Source organism: Nilaparvata lugens, chromosome X (assembly GCF_014356525.2).
Source record: "Nilaparvata lugens isolate BPH chromosome X, ASM1435652v1, whole genome shotgun sequence".
NCBI classification, from domain to species: Eukaryota; Metazoa; Arthropoda; class Insecta; order Hemiptera; family Delphacidae; genus Nilaparvata; species Nilaparvata lugens.
Window position 1 is genome coordinate 24,320,706 of NC_052518.1, and position 17,153 is coordinate 24,337,858.

The 17,153-nt window shown below is 34.2% G+C and overlaps 2 protein-coding genes across 3 annotated transcripts in view; both read left to right on the forward strand.

Annotated features, from left to right (window-relative positions):
• The window catches only part of LOC111046772 (CXXC-type zinc finger protein 1), a 52,651-nt gene that overhangs the window by 23,564 nt on the left and 11,934 nt on the right, over positions 1 to 17,153 (forward strand). Inside the window, exons 6-7 of the mRNA XM_022332398.2 lie at positions 1,991 to 2,218; positions 13,578 to 13,715. Coding sequence (XP_022188090.1) covers positions 1,991 to 2,218; positions 13,578 to 13,715 — 366 coding nt within the window. The remainder of the gene's footprint in view (positions 1 to 1,990; positions 2,219 to 13,577; positions 13,716 to 17,153) is intronic.
• Positions 3,025 to 8,422, forward strand: LOC120354918. 2 transcript variants are annotated; one of them, XM_039443055.1, is made up of 3 exons: positions 3,027 to 3,388; positions 4,435 to 5,438; positions 7,749 to 8,422. In XM_039443055.1, the coding sequence occupies exons 1-3, from the start codon at positions 3,365 to 3,367 to the stop codon at positions 7,816 to 7,818; spliced, it is 1,098 nt and encodes a 365-aa protein (XP_039298989.1). In that variant the 5' UTR covers positions 3,027 to 3,364; the 3' UTR covers positions 7,819 to 8,422. The 2 variants fall into 2 exon arrangements, with proteins under 2 accessions (XP_039298988.1, XP_039298989.1); XM_039443054.1 differs by lacking the exon at positions 7,749 to 8,422 and having other exon boundaries at positions 3,025 to 3,388; positions 4,435 to 7,719.

Genomic DNA, 17,153 nt, shown 5'->3' on the forward strand with positions numbered 1-17,153 from the left:
GATTTGTAAGATTTTTCTTGGACAAAATTAATTGTTATGCCAGAACAAATCTGATGATAATGTGATTGCTTTATTTTACGGTTTGTATTGGGTTGGCTGTTCAACTGAATCTTCTTAACTATGAATCCATGAATTATAATCATAAATATGACTATATGACTATAACCATACATTTATTACTATTATATTCATCGACCTTTACATGAAGAGTTCATGACACTTGCGGATGTGAATAAATAAGAATTGAATTGGATTCCGTTTGAGTGAAGTTGTGTAATATAGGCCTACAGGTCGAGACACGGAAATATGTTTTTATTAAATGCAACTCAACCGACTTTCAAATGAATGAATCAATCAATCAGATTATTACTAAAAAAATGCAATTGTCCTGTACATAAATGATGTGAAGTTGATGTTCATCTTGAAGGAATGAAGGACTGATGTCATGGAATTATGTCAAAAAATCCTCCATAACTTGGACTAAAATCTCTGCTGGGATAGCGCCATAGCAACAATTTATTAAATGATCGCATTCTTAATCTAGTATGAATTGCGTGGTTAGTGGTTATAGTTACAGTTCTTCAGTTAGGCCTACTCTTACAGAAAAAGTCTTATTATGACAAGTCTCCTGTTAGGCCAAGGAACATTGCCTGATAGTCAGATATTCCGTCATGCATCTGAAAATTTTCAAATTCGATTTTATTAGTTAAAAGTTTCAATACAAGTAGAAATAATTCAATAATTGTACAAATTAATACATAAATTCACTTTTAATCAATACTAATGACGAAAACCGCATATCAATATCTCAAACCGTTTCGAAGATATTCACATTATCAATCAATACCACTTGCATTTCATTTCTGATTTGCATGTTACTGATTGATAATGAGATATCGATGTGCGGTTTTCACAATTCATTTTTTCCTGAAATTCCCTATCGAAATCATGTATCGCATGACCACCTTCCCATTAAAAAAATAAAGTTGCATTAAAAATGGCGGATCCAAGATGGCGGACCAGATTTTTAAAGTCATGGTAAAGTAGTATTTCGAATTATAGTAACATCCCCAATCACACCCACCTTGGATTAGATACTAGACCATTGATAGATACTCTTTTGATTAGATACTAAGCCATTCTCGGACTTTTTTCTCTCCTTTCAGCTTTGAAAAGTATTGATTAATAATGTGAATATCTTCGAAACGGTTTGAGATATTGATATGCGGTTTTCGCCATTCATTTTTTCTTGAAATTCCTATCGAAATCACGTATGGCATGACAACCTTCCTATTTAATAAAATTAAGTTGCATTCAATATGGCGGATCCAAGATGACGGACCAGATTTTTAAAGTCATTGTAAAGTAGTTTTTTAATTTGAGTAGGATCCCCAATCACATCCACCGTCAAATTACTTTTGTGTATGAGATATTAAGCCGTTCTCGGACTTTTCACCCACCCTGTACGTATTAGAATAAATTGTTTTTAGTTACCATTTATGTTTGTTTTTCATGTTCATTTTTATATCTTGAGACAAGGGATCATTCCCATATTATGATCCTGAAGAAGTGAATATGGAAATGAATACTGATTGATGTCTTGGAAGCCATACGCTAAATAAAATCGATCTTATTCATGTAATTAGCTAGCTGCTTCTTCTTTAAGAAAAAAAGTCCGTTCAATTTTCTTGATCCTGTGTTTGTGCTATTTTATCACATAAAAGTTGTAATCTGTACTAAGAAGATCGTGAAATAAGCAAGTCTATATAAAATGTTTTCATTGCGATTTTATTTTTGCAACTAGCTCAATTAACCTTTGAGTTAATTTTGTAATAATTTTATATTGAGCATGATTATATGGAGTGTGTTAGTATCAAGGTTCTATTATTGTATTTAACATCGAAATAGATTTCATCCCTCGTTTGGAAATCCTTATTATCTTGAGATGATCTGAGAAAATTATATTCACAGTATCTTGTTTCCTTTTCAGACAAAATACTTTATATCAGAAAAAGGACGAGCGAAAACTCGTGTCACTCACAAAGTAAGCACAAAACGTAAAGTGAAGAATGTAACAGATGGCGTGATGGAAGTTGATCGACCAGTTGAAGAGACAAGACAATGCTTTGGACCTGGCTGTGTGAAACCCGCCTTACCAAAGAGCAAGTACTGCAGTGATACTTGTGGTATACAGCTGGCTACTAACAGAATCTATCAGGTTTGTTCAACTATAAGCAGTTCGAGTAAATTTAAGTAATGACCTCTCCCAGGCAGGAAATTGAACATGAGAAAAATGCTTCCCTAAAACCCTCTTCCACAAATCTACAAACTTGCTTAGTCTTCTGTGGCAAACTACCAAACTTTCAGCATGCTTGTGGTAATTGGTCTAGTTGACGTGTTACACACTTGCCCCAACCTGTCCATGACAAGTTAGTTGCACTCCATTTGTAGCAAACCTGTGGTATACCGTCCCTAGCAAACCTGTGGCATACTGTTCCTAGATAAATAGTAGTACACTGCTACTGGTAAATTAGTGGAACACTTGCGTTTTTCACTTACCTCTAATACAGTGTTTAAACATTTTTGCCCTATTACCATAGGTAAGGAAAGTATTGAAATTAAGGTACCCTAATTTCAAGTTTTCTATACATTTCAAGGTGCCCTGAGTCCAAAAACATGATTTTTGGGTGTTGGTCTGTGTGTGTGTGTGTGTGTGTGTGTGTGTGTGTGTGTGTGTGTGTGTGTATGTCTGTGAACACGATAACTCCATTCCTAATTAACCGATTGACTTGAAATTTTCAACTTAAGGTCATTATACCATGAGGATCCGACAGTAAGAAATTCTATAAAATTCAATTCAAGATGGCGGGAAAAATAGCGGATAATTACTAAAAAAACCATGTTTTTCACGGTTTTCTCGAAAACGGCTCTAACGATTTTCTTCAAATTTATACCATGGCTATTCATAAGCCCTATCAACTGACATGAGTCTAATTTCTAAGAAAATTGCAGGAGCTCCGTAATATTCTTGAGAAAAATGGCGGATGATTACTAAAAAACCATGTTTTTCACTCTGTTTTCAAATTCATACCTTGTATAGTTCGCACCTCGGCAAGAACATCGTGACATCTCAAAAATAATGGATTTTTAGTATTATACATCATCGTATTCGTTTTCACGAGCTCTACAGTTCAAGAACAACGTGACAAACATAACTCAAACCGTACCCGTTTGGAGTGCTGATCACAGTATTCTTGTGAGCAGTTGATGAGGATAATAAGGCAAGAACATCGTATCTTCCAGCCAGTAGTGCTGCGACATTGGTAGAGGAAGGACCCTACGTCAAGAAGAACGTGACATCGAGATGGCACAGTCTTCTTGCATCAAGGTAAGCTTTACCCACAGTAGTGCCGATAATGTCTCATTGTTCTTGCTTCAATTGCATTACTTTTTACATGATAATTGATTTTAATCTTGTGGTTTCCTGTACAGCCTGCTTCTATTATTTGCAATGAATTAATAATAATTATTGAAATCGTTATGATCTCTATCAGATTTCGTTTGAAAAGTAGCCAGTTATTTATTCAGATTTCACACTAATAATGTAATGCATATTCATCACAACCTAGACAATCGAGTTTATTTATCAATATTTATACATGCCGGTACAATAACTACATCTACATGTAATGATATTTGAAGCTTCATTAGAGTCAAAATAATACATGATACATTATGTATTTAAGCTCACATTAATGGACTATTGTCTGTTCACGGAGCCCAAAGCCATCAAAAACAAATAGTTTGTATTTAAGTAGTGTAGAAGTAGTGAGTCACCACTGGTGACTCATATCTGTTTTCAATTGCTGGATCCTTCTATACAAAATGATAAACATCATAAAGTCAGAATGAAATCACTTAGGCCTACTGTGAATGCTTTATCATTCGGTTGTTTGCTTCATGAATGTTTGGCTAAATTAATTTATGCACGATTTTATTAGAACACTCATAATGTGTGTAGCCTTTCAGTCTATATTGGGAATAAAAACTAATTCTCTTTTAATAATTGACTCATCATTATTAGCCTATATAATATTCAAAAGATTTTTTTAACTTTTTGATTCTGATTTTGATTTATCTTCTTTCCTCTTTCAACTTATATTTCTTAACAATTTCATGGAGTGGTGAATATAAATAAATTTCGATATGGAATAACTCTTGTCCTTATCATTCAAATCAATAATCCATGAAATACCATTTAAATGCTCATTCCAATCCCACAGGTAGACATTTCACATTTATTATTACAATGGAAATAAAGCTGCGACATTACAAAATTAAAATTATTTTATCAGTAGCCCAATTTTTATAATTAGCAGCTAAATACTATTCATTTATAATATTGATATTACTGGTATGTTCGTTTTCTTTCAGATACCGAAGAGCAGAGGGGAGAAACTTTTGAGAATGGTAAAAGTTGTGCCAGCAACTTCTCACATTCAACATCCGAAGAAATCGCTCATCGCCCAAAATGTTGATGAGTCCTGGAAGCTGGATCCTGGCAGTGTTTGGGCGGAGCTGAGTTTTGAACACAAACATTTTTATTGTGAAATAAGCAATGAAAATATTACATTGTTAAAAATGACGCTACTGTCTGATGGGTCTGACACAACTAAGGTGAGTGAAAATAAACAAGAGAATATGGAAGAGAACAATAATTCGACAATAACTCATCAAATGACCTTTGATGACTTGGATCAACCTCAACCCAAAATCACCAATGAAGAACTTGCATCTCTTCTAGTAGAATCAATTGCTCATGTAGAGACCCAGCAGAATCTCACAAGCATGTTAGATCAACTGCAAAATTTCGCTCAAACACATCAAGTTTCTCCATCTGACGCCAATGATGAATTTCTCACAGATGTAGCTGCAGAAACTGACAACCGTTTCACAGGTGATGTTCCTGTTCTATGTTCTCAAGAAGAAGTTATCGATAATGAGGAGGATGAACTGAGTGACGCTCCATCCACATTAGTGGCAAAAAAGGGAAAGAAAAGAATAGCGTATCCTTCAAAGTGGGAAGACAATAAAAGAAAAATACTCCGCAATACTGGCCAACAATATATCAGTAAAAAAAGTAAGACAACTAGACCTGCTCGAGCTTTGAAACCTGCATGTGATGACTGTATTTTCGACTGTGCATCTAAATTCAGTGAGGAAGATAGGCAAAAAATATTCTCTGAACATTGGGAAATTGGAGATGTAACGAGGCAGAGAGAGTTCATCACTCATCAAAAAAAGGATGTAACTACCCATAATCAAACTGATAAATCCAGAAAAGTGAACTGGGCTTACTATTTCACTAAGAATGGTAAGGAAATTCGGGTTTGTAAAGTTTTCTTCATGAACACATTGGATATCACAAGACGCACTATTCAAACTTCTCGTGAAAAGCTAAATTCAAGTGCATTTCTTGAAACAGATCAACGCGGTAAGCACGGTAGACATAAGAAAGTCGAAGAATCGGTTAAGAAAGGGATTCGGGATCACATCAACTCCATACCCCGAATAGAGAGCCACTATTTACGGAACCAAACGACTAGAGAGTATATAGAACTATAGAAGGTGGCAAGACAATTGCTTCTCTCTATCGTGACTACGTTGAAAAGTGTAAAGAAACTGGGGAGAAGTTTGGAAACTTAACAATGTTCTCACGAATTTTCAATCAAGATTTTAATTTATCATTTTTCACCCCGAAGAAGGACCAGTGTGAAGTATGTGCAGTTTTTGAAAATTCTCATGGTTCTGTTGGAGAGGAGCAGGCTGCTGAATACAAAAAACATCAGGAAGATAAACAACAATCCAGAATTATTGAAAAAGAGAAAGATAAGAGGGAAACTGGCAATGGAACAATTGTATGTGTGTATGATTTACAAGCAGCTCTCCCATGTCCCATCAGTGACGCTTCTGTTTATTATTATAAAATGAAATTAGCGACTTATGACTTCACTATCTACGACATTAAGAGCAAGGAAGGATACTGCAATGTATGGCACGAGGGTGAAGCGTGGCGAGGTGCCAATGAAATTGGATCATGTGTTTCAAGTTCATTGAGGAGAAATCAATTCAATCTACAGAAGACTTGGAATTTATTTTTTACTCAGACAACTGTCCTGGACAAAACAAAAATAAATTCATTCTAGCAATGTACATGTATGCTATTCACAAGTTCAAGAATGTGAAATCAATAATTCACAAGTTCCTGATAAAAGGTCACACACAGAATGAAGGTGACAATATGCATTCTGTCATTGAACAAGAGATAAAGAGAGCTAGAAAGTCTGGGCCAATTTATGTTCCAGCTCAGTACACACAGTTGATCAGATCTTCGAAGAAAACTGCCCCATACTACCAGGTAAAAGAAATGGACCACACCGATTTTTTGGATTTCAAGAGCCTTGTACAAAAACTGGGGAAAAACTTGAATGTAAATACGGAAAATGAAGGATTCAATTTCAATGATCTAAAGGTTATAAAAGTGGATCAAGAAACCCCTCCATTCGTTTATCAATATAAGACTTCATAATATGATGATGAATTCAAGTTTGTTGACTTATACCAAAAGAAAAGAACAAGCACTAGAAAATCAAGTCGATCCGGTGATGGAGACATATCGATGGAGAAGAAAGGTGTAATGGACTTGTGGGGAGAAAATAAGGCATACGCAGAACCGACTGGGATTTCTCTTAGGAAAAACAGGATTTAATGAGTTTGTTAGAATCTCGCCTAGTATCTACTGCTTACCGCGAATTTTATGAGTCGCTCAGAGTTTCCAAGTGAATTATTTCAATCAATATTTTTGATGTTTGTGATTTTCATAATTTTAGGTTTTGTACTTTTCAATATCAATATAGGTTTAGAACATTTTTTGAAAAGAAATTTTACATATTGATGGCTGTAATGGATGAGAAAGGTGTAACGGGCTTTTGGGGAAAAAAGGCATATGCAGAACCGACTGGGATTCCTCTTGGGGAAAAAAGGATTTAATGAGTTGGTTAGGATCTTGTCTAGTAAGTATCTACTGCTTAACATGAATTTTATGAGTCGCTCAGAGTTTCCAAGTTAATTATTTCAATTAATATTTTTGATGTTTGTGATTTTTATAATTTTAGGTTTTCCACTTTTCAATACCAATATAATTCTTAACATGATTATTTTTGTTATAGGTTTAGAAATTTTTTAGAAATAATGTAGGCTGTGTGAATGAAATTTAGCTGATAGTTCTTGTTTTACTTGAACTTATATCTGTAAAGTAGCTCAAGTTGAAAGCTCATGACATTTGTTCCTGATTAATAGTTACTAAAGACTGATTGAAACTATTATCTAGCATGTAAGCATGTACATAATCAGATAAGCCTGTTTCTAATTCACTCAAAGAAAATGTGACTGATAGTTCTTGTTTAGCTTGACATTAAAGTAGCTCAAGTTGAATGCTCATAACATGTGTTCCTTATAATATATACCAAAGACTGATTGTTGTAAACTATTATCTTGAATTGAACAATTAAGTAAAACATCCCTTCCACCCATGGTTAGCTATGTTACCTATGGGAAAAGTTTAGCAAGGGTGGGAAAAAAGAATGTATGTAGGAGTATCCTTATTATCAGTTTCTATGGAGAAGGTAGCCAATGACGATCTCAGCAAGTACAGAATCAGAAAAGCCTGTTTATAATTCCTTTAAAGAGAATGATTGTAATCCAAACTCTATTGTTCTATACTATTTGTATTTTATTATTCTTTATGTATTAATGTGATGCTCAGGGATTTCATTATTTTTTTATTAAACTGTTCAATAGTTTAAGATTTACTATTAAACAATGCATTTTGATTGATAACTTGAGTTATTAATACCCTTTGTAAACGATGCGCTATAGACTATCAATTTATGAGATGCATCCCACCTTTTATTTGAAGTGAAAAATCACTGATTGAAAGTGAGAATTAAAGCTGTGGATTAAGCAAGACAATAGACAGTGAATACGACAAAGTTTGCATCACTAGTAGCATAAAGTATGCTACATACTATAGATAGGGGCTAATTACATAGGGGCATACATACATAGGGGCTAATTACAACATTGTCTAATGCAATTTTGTAATTGTTCTTTGACAAAAATAAATTATTTATTATTTATTTATTTATTTATACAGTGTAAATGTAAAGGTCGGACAACATATAAAAAGGCTGTATAAAAATTGATGCAACAATTCCAATAAAGATGTTTCTATTGTAACAAGTTGCTTTTCAGGCACAACAGGGCTGAAGAATAGGAAAATTTCTGTTAGAATAGCTGCTTTATCTTATACTGTTTGTTACAAAACCATCAGGATATGCCAAATAACAAAACTATTTAGTTACAGATTGGTTTATTCAGTTATGATTGGCTATTATTTTATGAAAATATTTATGAATATAGCTCGATTACCATTATAATTTATATAAAACTAGATTATTTCAAGAAACTTGTAAGAAGTATTACCTATAGCAAAATGTTGTAGCTATGCTTTATACAGCTGGGCAAGATATCCGCAATCAATGAGTTTTACAAGCTATTTTTTGCTAACTGCTAGATTGTTACACAGTTGCTGTATCCAAAGTTTCAATACATGAATACTTGCTATTTATTCTTTGCAGCAGTTATAAATTTATGAGTTTTTATCAATTTTGGTAGAGCTATAACATGTGGATGCACCTTTAAGTGTGTTGTGAATTAAGAAAATGGACGTGATAACTAAGACTGGTCAATAGTATTCAGGCAGGAAGAACGTGACATCAAGAACCATTTGCATTAATCTCTGTTTCCATTAATATTAGTATTTTTCAGAGAGAAATACAATAATGCAAAACATTGTAGAAAAGATGTTTAAGAGAATAAACTAGAAATATGCGATGATTGTTTGATATTAATTAATTTATGTGCTCATGAAACTTTGATTACGATTTTCCAAAAATGTACTTTTTTGAGATGACACGGTGTTCTTGCCAAGGTGCGAGTTATTTATCAGCTCTATCAACAGGCATGAGTCTCCTCCCTGGGAAACTAATGGGGGGTCCACCCCTTGGGTCCCATCCTTGAGAAATTGACTTTGTAAGCTCCTTCTCGTGCATGAGGTAGGTAGGTAGAGCAGTTTATTAGAAAAACACATACCCAGTCGAGATATTTCATCTGTACAACAGCTGTTTTGACGACTTTTAAAAAATCTTCGAATTTCACAATTTACACAAAGGCAGAAGCACTCTAAAAACAATTATATACACACATATACAGTAGTCTGATGGTAGTTTCAAATATGTTGCCGCCAATTGTCATAATGTTATTCCCCTGAATTATTCTCTTTAAGAATGAGGATTACAGTTCAATTAGCAAGGAAAGTTGTGTGAGTGTACCACACCAGATTTTTATTCTAATTCTTGGTGTACAACAGTGGATCATTCAAAATGAAAATTCATTAAACATTTTAGAAGGGAAATAAAGAGTGAGTTGATAACCCATTTAAAAAAAAACTCAAACAAATTATTAAGATTGCATGAACGAAAAATTCGTCTGAGAAATAAACCATCTAGCACAAATAAATAAACATATTTTTGGGACCAATAACATAGAATAAACAAAAATTAACTGAAAAAATATCTAGAGTATACAAAACAATAAACTAGCTTCATAAGTTATACAAACAATTTTTATGAACTTATTTATAATATATATTTTATATACAGGGTGATTCATAATCATGGTAAAATAATTTAATACGTGATAGTAGAGGTAAAAATAAGAAAAAAGTTCTTATAAACATATATCCATAAACGCTTCATTAGCGAGCTATACAGGGTGAAAGATTTCGCCCGGAATTCAGTTCCTCTGGTGAAATACACCGATGCTGAATTGTTTGGGGACTAGTTTTTGAAAAACTTATGCTGGATTCATATGGAAAAATATCTGAAAAATTGAATAAAACTAGTCTGGAAGCTGTAGTGTGAGTAGTTTTTGAGAAAAAAGTTGAAATATGCAAAAAATCTTAGTAGAAAAACACAGACTTCTACGTTTGATGCCCAATAACTTTCTTTAATGAATTTAATTAGAGAATTTAATCCTGAAAAGAATTATGTAAGCTGTGTAAACTAAATTTAAATAAGTTGAATAAAATGTATTCTTATGTAGTACATTACATATCAAAAATTTTCTGTTTTATGAGGAGAGAACTAATAACTCATAGGTTGTAGCTGATTGCAAATAAAATATTCTGTTTTTTATGAAAAGTTTTATTTTTATATGGAAGTAAGATATCTAAATGACATTAAACTCATACCAAAAGACTAAAGATGATGTTCAAAGAGACCTCCGTTGTTCTCAATGCATATGTTCAGACGTCTTCTCATCGATTGTTGAACCCGTTCAAATATTCCAGGAGTCTGCTTTATCATTTCTATTCCGTTCAAAATCCTTAATCGGAGTTCTTCAATGGTATCAATCGGAGTATTGTATACTAAGGTTTTCAAGTGTCCCCTAATATAAAAATCCGAAGGATTTAAGACTGGTGACCTAGCTGGCCATGGTACTGGCCCACCTCGGCCTTTCCATTGATTTGGAAAGCTGTGATTCAGGTGTTCACGAACAGCAACACTGAAGTGTGCTGGAGCTCCATCATGCATGAACCAAATGTTTTGCCGCAACTGAACAGGTACATCTTCAAGTAAGATAAATAGCTCCTCTCTCAAAAAGTAAGTAGATTATGCCATTAAACTTGGGAGGAAGCTCGAACAGAAGTAGATGATCTCTGCTATGATTCCTGCACAAATGTTTACTGAAAACTGATGTTTTGAATGATTAGGATTGATGGCATGAGGATTCTCATCTGCCCAAATATGTTGGTTGTGGACGTTAACGATAGCTGTTTTGTAAAGTGTGCCTCGTCGGTAAATAAAACGGTTGTTAAAAAGTTTGGGTTAACAAGTTTTCCTAAAAACCATCGGCAAATACCAGCACGGGGAATACAGTCTCGTGGCAATAGAGTATGAACTTTCTGGAGGTGGTGTGGATGTAATTGTTGCTCTTTTAGTATCCTCCAAATAATAGATTGATTGACATTAAACTGCACTGACTTCTCTCTCGTGCTCTTCTCTGGATGTTCATAAATTTCATTAAGAACTTGTTCTTCTAACTCAACAGCAGATCGGGGTCTGCCTGCATAAATATGCTCTTCGGATATCAAAGAACCTGTTTCAGACAGACGTTGATGAATAGTCAAAAAACCTTGAACTTGGACATACTCGGTTAGGAAAGTTCTCTTGATACAAACGTCATGCTTCAGTACTATTACAGTGTCCCATCCCATACATTAAATGCATGTCAGCTAATTCGGAGTATGAATAATGTCTAAAATTACCTGCCATTTTCTTAAAAAGTTAATACTTAACACAAAAGCAAAGTGAAATGGTTACAAATAACTGGTTAATAGATTAAACAAAAAACACAGCGCGGTTACAGTAGGCCTGACTTAAAGTTTTTTAATAATTTTCAGCTGATAATTACTTTCAAATATTCTCTTATTTAAAACAAAAAAAAAATCAGCTGTTTTAGAACAGCTGCTATTTAAATCCATGTTTTATTTGCAATCAGCTGCAACCTATGAGTTATCAGTTCTCTCCTCATAAAACAGCAAATTTTTGCGGTGTAATGTACTACATAAGAATACATTTTATTCAACTATTATTTAAATTTAGTTTACACAGCTTACATAATTCTTTTCAGAATTAAATTCTCTACAATTTTTATTGCGAAAAATTATTTTTTTACCTGTCACTAAAGAAAGTTATTGGGCATCAAACGTAGAAGTCTGTGTTTTTCTACTAAGATTTTTGCATATTTCAACTTTTTTCTCAAAAACTACTCACACCACAGCTTCCAGACTAGTTTTATTCAATTTTTCAGATATTCTTTCATATGAAACCACCATTCTTTTCTCAAAAACTAGTCCCCAAACAATTCAGCATCGGTGTATTTCACCAGAGGAACTGAATTCCGGGCGAAATCTTTCACCTGTATAGCTCGCTAATGAAGCGTTTATGGATATATGTTTATAAGAACTTTTTTTCTTATTTTTACCTCTACTATCACGTATGAAATTATTTTACCATAATTAAGAATCACCCTGTATATTTAATTATAATTTATATTATATGTGAAGGCAAACAAGCAGAAAGGTTGATTGTCATTCATCTCCTCATCATCACCTATGCATAAAATACTTTCAGTAATTTGTCTTTGTGAATAAATAAATAAATAAAAATTCTTCCTGATTTTTAATTTTTTCATAGGATTTTCCTACAGCATTTATCCTCAAGTTTTAACCACAGCACTTATTGCACTGCAGAAATCAGTCGATTCAGGTATCATCTGGCAAACTATTAATTGAAAAAAATCTTCAGTGAACTAACTGAAATGAATTTGTGCAAATGATTTTGACTTGGAATATTTTGATAGAAATCATCTCGCTATCAGGTTAAAACTTACTCTTACTGTATAAACCAAACACTAAGCGTTTGTGAAATACTTTGTTTTTGTTTGCGAATTCAAATATGATGAAATCTATTCGTGTGCGAATTTTTGTTTGCGAATTCAAATATGATGAAATCTATTCGTGTGAAGGGGGAGTTCGGTGCTGTGTGATTTCTATTTGGTACCGAATTCAAACCAAATTACCATTTCACACTTATCGGAAAAGACAAACCGTACCGAGCGAAACTGTATGTGTGTGAAACTAGTCTAATGAAACCTTTTCGTGTCGAGGGGTTTAGTTATTGGGTTTTAGAAATTGTACCCAAGTCAAAACTAATTGCCGTTTCACACTTGTCGGAATCAACTGAAAACGAACAGAAAGCGAACCGAACAGAACTGTATGTGTGTGAAACTAGCCTAACACAATTTACTCAATACAGATGTTATAAAGATATACCAACTTGAAATAAAAACTTATATAACAAACAAATTTAAATCAGAATAATTATTGATGATGATAAACCGGGCACTCACCCGGTCAAAGCTATGATTGGCGGAAGCGAGTAACGCCGGGAGGAAGAGGAAGAGAAGGTAGAAAGGGAAATGGAATAGTGAGAAGAGAGGAGAGAGGAGTAAGAACAATCAACAATCACTACCACCTAAACCTATTGATTTTTCATTCTATTAAGTCAAAAATTGTTAAAACCCCATTCTAAACACAAGTTGACATTTAATTTAATAATTGCATTAATGATCCTGGTTTCCTTCCATATTCCAAAATTTCAATGTTCTAACAATACACATTTTTACTAATAATATTATAAATTATAACAAATGTCATAATATTATTCACCAATAGCAAAGCATAGTTTGTTCGTTGACAACTAGTTCTATAATTTTAAAATGCTACTTATTTACCATTTGCTGTCAACATAAAGTTCTGTTGATTGAAGTCGTTAGTTGGATTGAAGTGGTTCGTAAGTTTCAATTCAATTAATTATATTAATATCTTGCAGGTTTTGCCTCAACGCATACATGAATGGACTTTGTCAAATTGCATTGCTGAGGAAATGAACAAACGAGAGCTGGAGACGGTCAGAAAGCAGCAATTGGAAGTAAGAGGTGTTTTACAAGAGCTTGATAAACGTCATAAGGTAAGTGTATTCAATGAATTGAATGAGCTTGATAAACGCATGTGTATTTGATGAATTGTAGGTACTTGTTTTAAATAAATATAATTGATAGATTGTATGTATATAATGAATGTGAAAATAATCCAATTCTTTTGTTTGGATGGAATCAGATTCAATAATAATCCCCATGAAATGCCCTTCACTGCATGAATTTTCACAGAAGAATGTTTTTGTATAGACAATGTTATGGATAAATAATTATAAAAATACTTGGGGGCGAATTTGGGGTATAAATGATCGAATTGATTCATAAATGAATCACCATACACTGAAAAAACATACCTAAAGTTGGTATTGGTATCTTCCTTCATTGCTTGGTGATTCGATTTTGAAACAGTTTCTTATAAGTGATGAATAATTATACTCGGATAACAATAAGATGAAAAAGAAGAATTCATTAATTTATTTATAGATCATAATAAGCACATGCCATTGTATAAAATGCAGCAAATATAATCCTTTATGAGAAAGGATAATCATTTGTCGTGATAATCATGATAATCAAATGAAACAATCGTTGTTCTTATTTGAACAGAGTGAAACTTCACATTTCTCGCAATACACAATTGTTTGTTTTTTTGGTCTTGGGATGCTTGCAACTAACCCTTTTCGTTAAAAATTTACGGGTAAGTCCAATGCCATCAGTCCTGGTATCAAGTGTAGGCACTGCTTTGGGCCACGCCTTTTCTTTGATATCAACGCTTCTAAACTTTCTTGACTGGGTGCCCAAGCTTGCATTTTTCTGGTGTCACCCGACTTGCACAGGGTTATACCACAGAATACAAACAGAATGGAAACTCGTCTAGTATCGTGACGCCAATCCGTCATCTTGAAAGAAAGCTTATCTAGCTTTATCTTACCTAGAATGGCAATGATTTAGCAGTTCTTCGGTCCTACGTTTTTCGGTCTTCGGTCCTATCGGTCAGCTGTTCCGGTCCTATCTATCAGCTGTTCAACTATCGCCTTGTAAAAAATAGCTTGTATCAGAATTTATAAACAATTTTCCTATCAATGAATTAATCATCATTATACATAATAATATCTCAAATATCATTAGATAATTATGATGTATTGATTTATTTTGAGTGATTTCATGATAGCAATGTTTCAATTTGAATGATTTGAAATTAGCGTTAAATTTAATTTCTACAAAGATGGCATGGTCTTGGTATAGACAAGGTGGTCTTGGCGTCATGTAAAATGCATTGGTTGGATTGATAGTTTCCATTCTGTATGTATTCTTTGGTTATACCCACCTGCTCTCTGAAATGAGTGATGGTCATTGATCTTCCATGCAATCTCCAAGAAATAAATTATGCATTGATTATCGACATGTCAAATAGATGATAAAATATGCGGAAGTACCACTTCTTTGTTCTCATAGATATTCTAATAATCAAGTCCTGCCTTGGGGTGAAATTGGATAGGAGCCTAACATTTAAAAGCCACTGTGAGAGTACAAAGGAGAAGGTCAATGCCACAAATGCTCTCCTGCTCCGCCTGGGGTGCTGATGTCAGCACTCTCATATCTACAGCCTTAGCCCTGTGCTTCTCAGCTGCAGAATATGCATATCCTGTTTGGAGTCGTTCAGCCCACACAAAGAAAGTAGATGTAGCCCTCAATGAAATCTGCAGGACTGTGAAAGGGTGCCTGAAGCCAACCAAAACCCATCAACTCAGTGGTATCGCTCCCCCTCCAATCCGAAGAGAATAGCTGGTAGAGCTGAGTGAACTCGACAGGTTATAGATGATAGGCATCCAATGTTTGGCCATACTCCTGCCACTCACCGACGCAGTTTGCTGAGTGCAACAAAAGTGCTGGACTCTTCGGCCGCCCAGGAAAGGATCAGCTGTGGCAGGAGAGTACACATGTCACTGGCATTGAGCATCAGGAGCAGAGCTGCCATATGGCAAGTGGTAGGCCATGAACCGCCTCAGAGCTGAATGTGCCTGCACAAGAGAAAACTGCACAACCTAGATGCACATTGACGATCTGCACTGCGACTGCGGTGATATATAAACAGATGACCACTTCACCTGCTGTCTTGCTCCGAAGTGCTCAAGACATGACCTTTTCATCTTCAATGGCACGCACGAACGAACGATGTAGATGAACTAATAACTTAAAGTTCGAACAGTTGTGAAATAATTGTCACAGAAAAGCTTGTGATTCACAGCCACCTAGATTTTTTTCAATTATAACACTATTCTCTTGCCATGTATAGAATTCAAAACGGTAAGCATAGACTGATGCACCTCACAAGACATAGCTCTTGAAACCCCATTTTGGAGGTTCCATTGGGTTGTATGTTTTCATTTGATGGTGAGCTTTGGTGGCACAAATCTGCTCATCCAAGTAGTGTTCTTCCATTGAAATTGAAGAAAATGTATTATTCAAATGTTCAATTATTTTCGAGTTGATGAAGCCTATCGATTCGTGGTTTGGTGGCACAAATCTGCTCATCCAAGTAGTGTTCTTCCATTGAAATTGAAGAAAATGTATTATTCAAATGTTCAATTATTTTCGAGTTGATGAAGCCTATCGATTCGTGGATCGTCCCCACTTGGCATTACTGCCAGATCGTTGAAGTGCAGGTAAGATTTTACCTGTTCGAATTCATTCACTGTCATCGCTTTCATTATAATGTGATTTCTCAAATTGGAATTAAAATAAAGTGTTCATTATTCAGTTTCACAATACGTGTCATAATCAATATTCCGCTTCAGTTCGTCTTTTGAAATTTTGAAAGGTTTCTTTATGTCTGAATAAGCTATATTTCAATGTCTCACTCATAATCGAATCAAAAACACTATCGTCATTAAATAGCAAAACAATTCATTGAGAGTTTTCAGTTGTTTTATATCATCTGGAATATTTTCTGTATCTCCAGTAATTTTTTTCTACTTCAAAACACGGTAGGACTTTTTCACTGACCCAATCCGAACAATATTTTCTTCTTCTTGGATGTCCTCATCGCACAAATTGTTCAATAATTTATCTTGTAAAACTTTACTTTGCTAATGCCTGTCTATTACCTACCTTGGTCATAGCCCGTGATCGAGTGGGCCTGTCTTTACTTGGTCCATTATAAACATTGGTATTATTGGTATGCACAATATTCAAATTGTTATTAGGTTCAATATTTCTTGGTCTGGAATATCATTGTTCAATACATTAACTACTTCGCTCCATACTATGACAGTATAGCTAATTATTCAAAAAAAATTACAAAGTATGAAAAATGATTAATCAGAATACAGATTCAATGCAATTTAAATAACGATAATTTAATATTGTAATGTACAGTCATTACATAATATTATACCGGCAGTGTTTCAAAAAATAATTGTCGACTCTCTGAATAGGAAATAGAATAGTATCCTTCCCATCAACAAAGG

Coding starts and splice junctions, on each gene's coding strand:
- LOC120354918 (XM_039443054.1), top strand. CDS start 3,365: ATGGCACAGTCTTCTTGCATCAAG. Junction 3,389..4,434: donor CACAGTCTTCTTGCATCAAG/GTAAGCTTTACC, acceptor GTTTTCTTTCAG/ATACCGAAGAGCAGAGGGGA.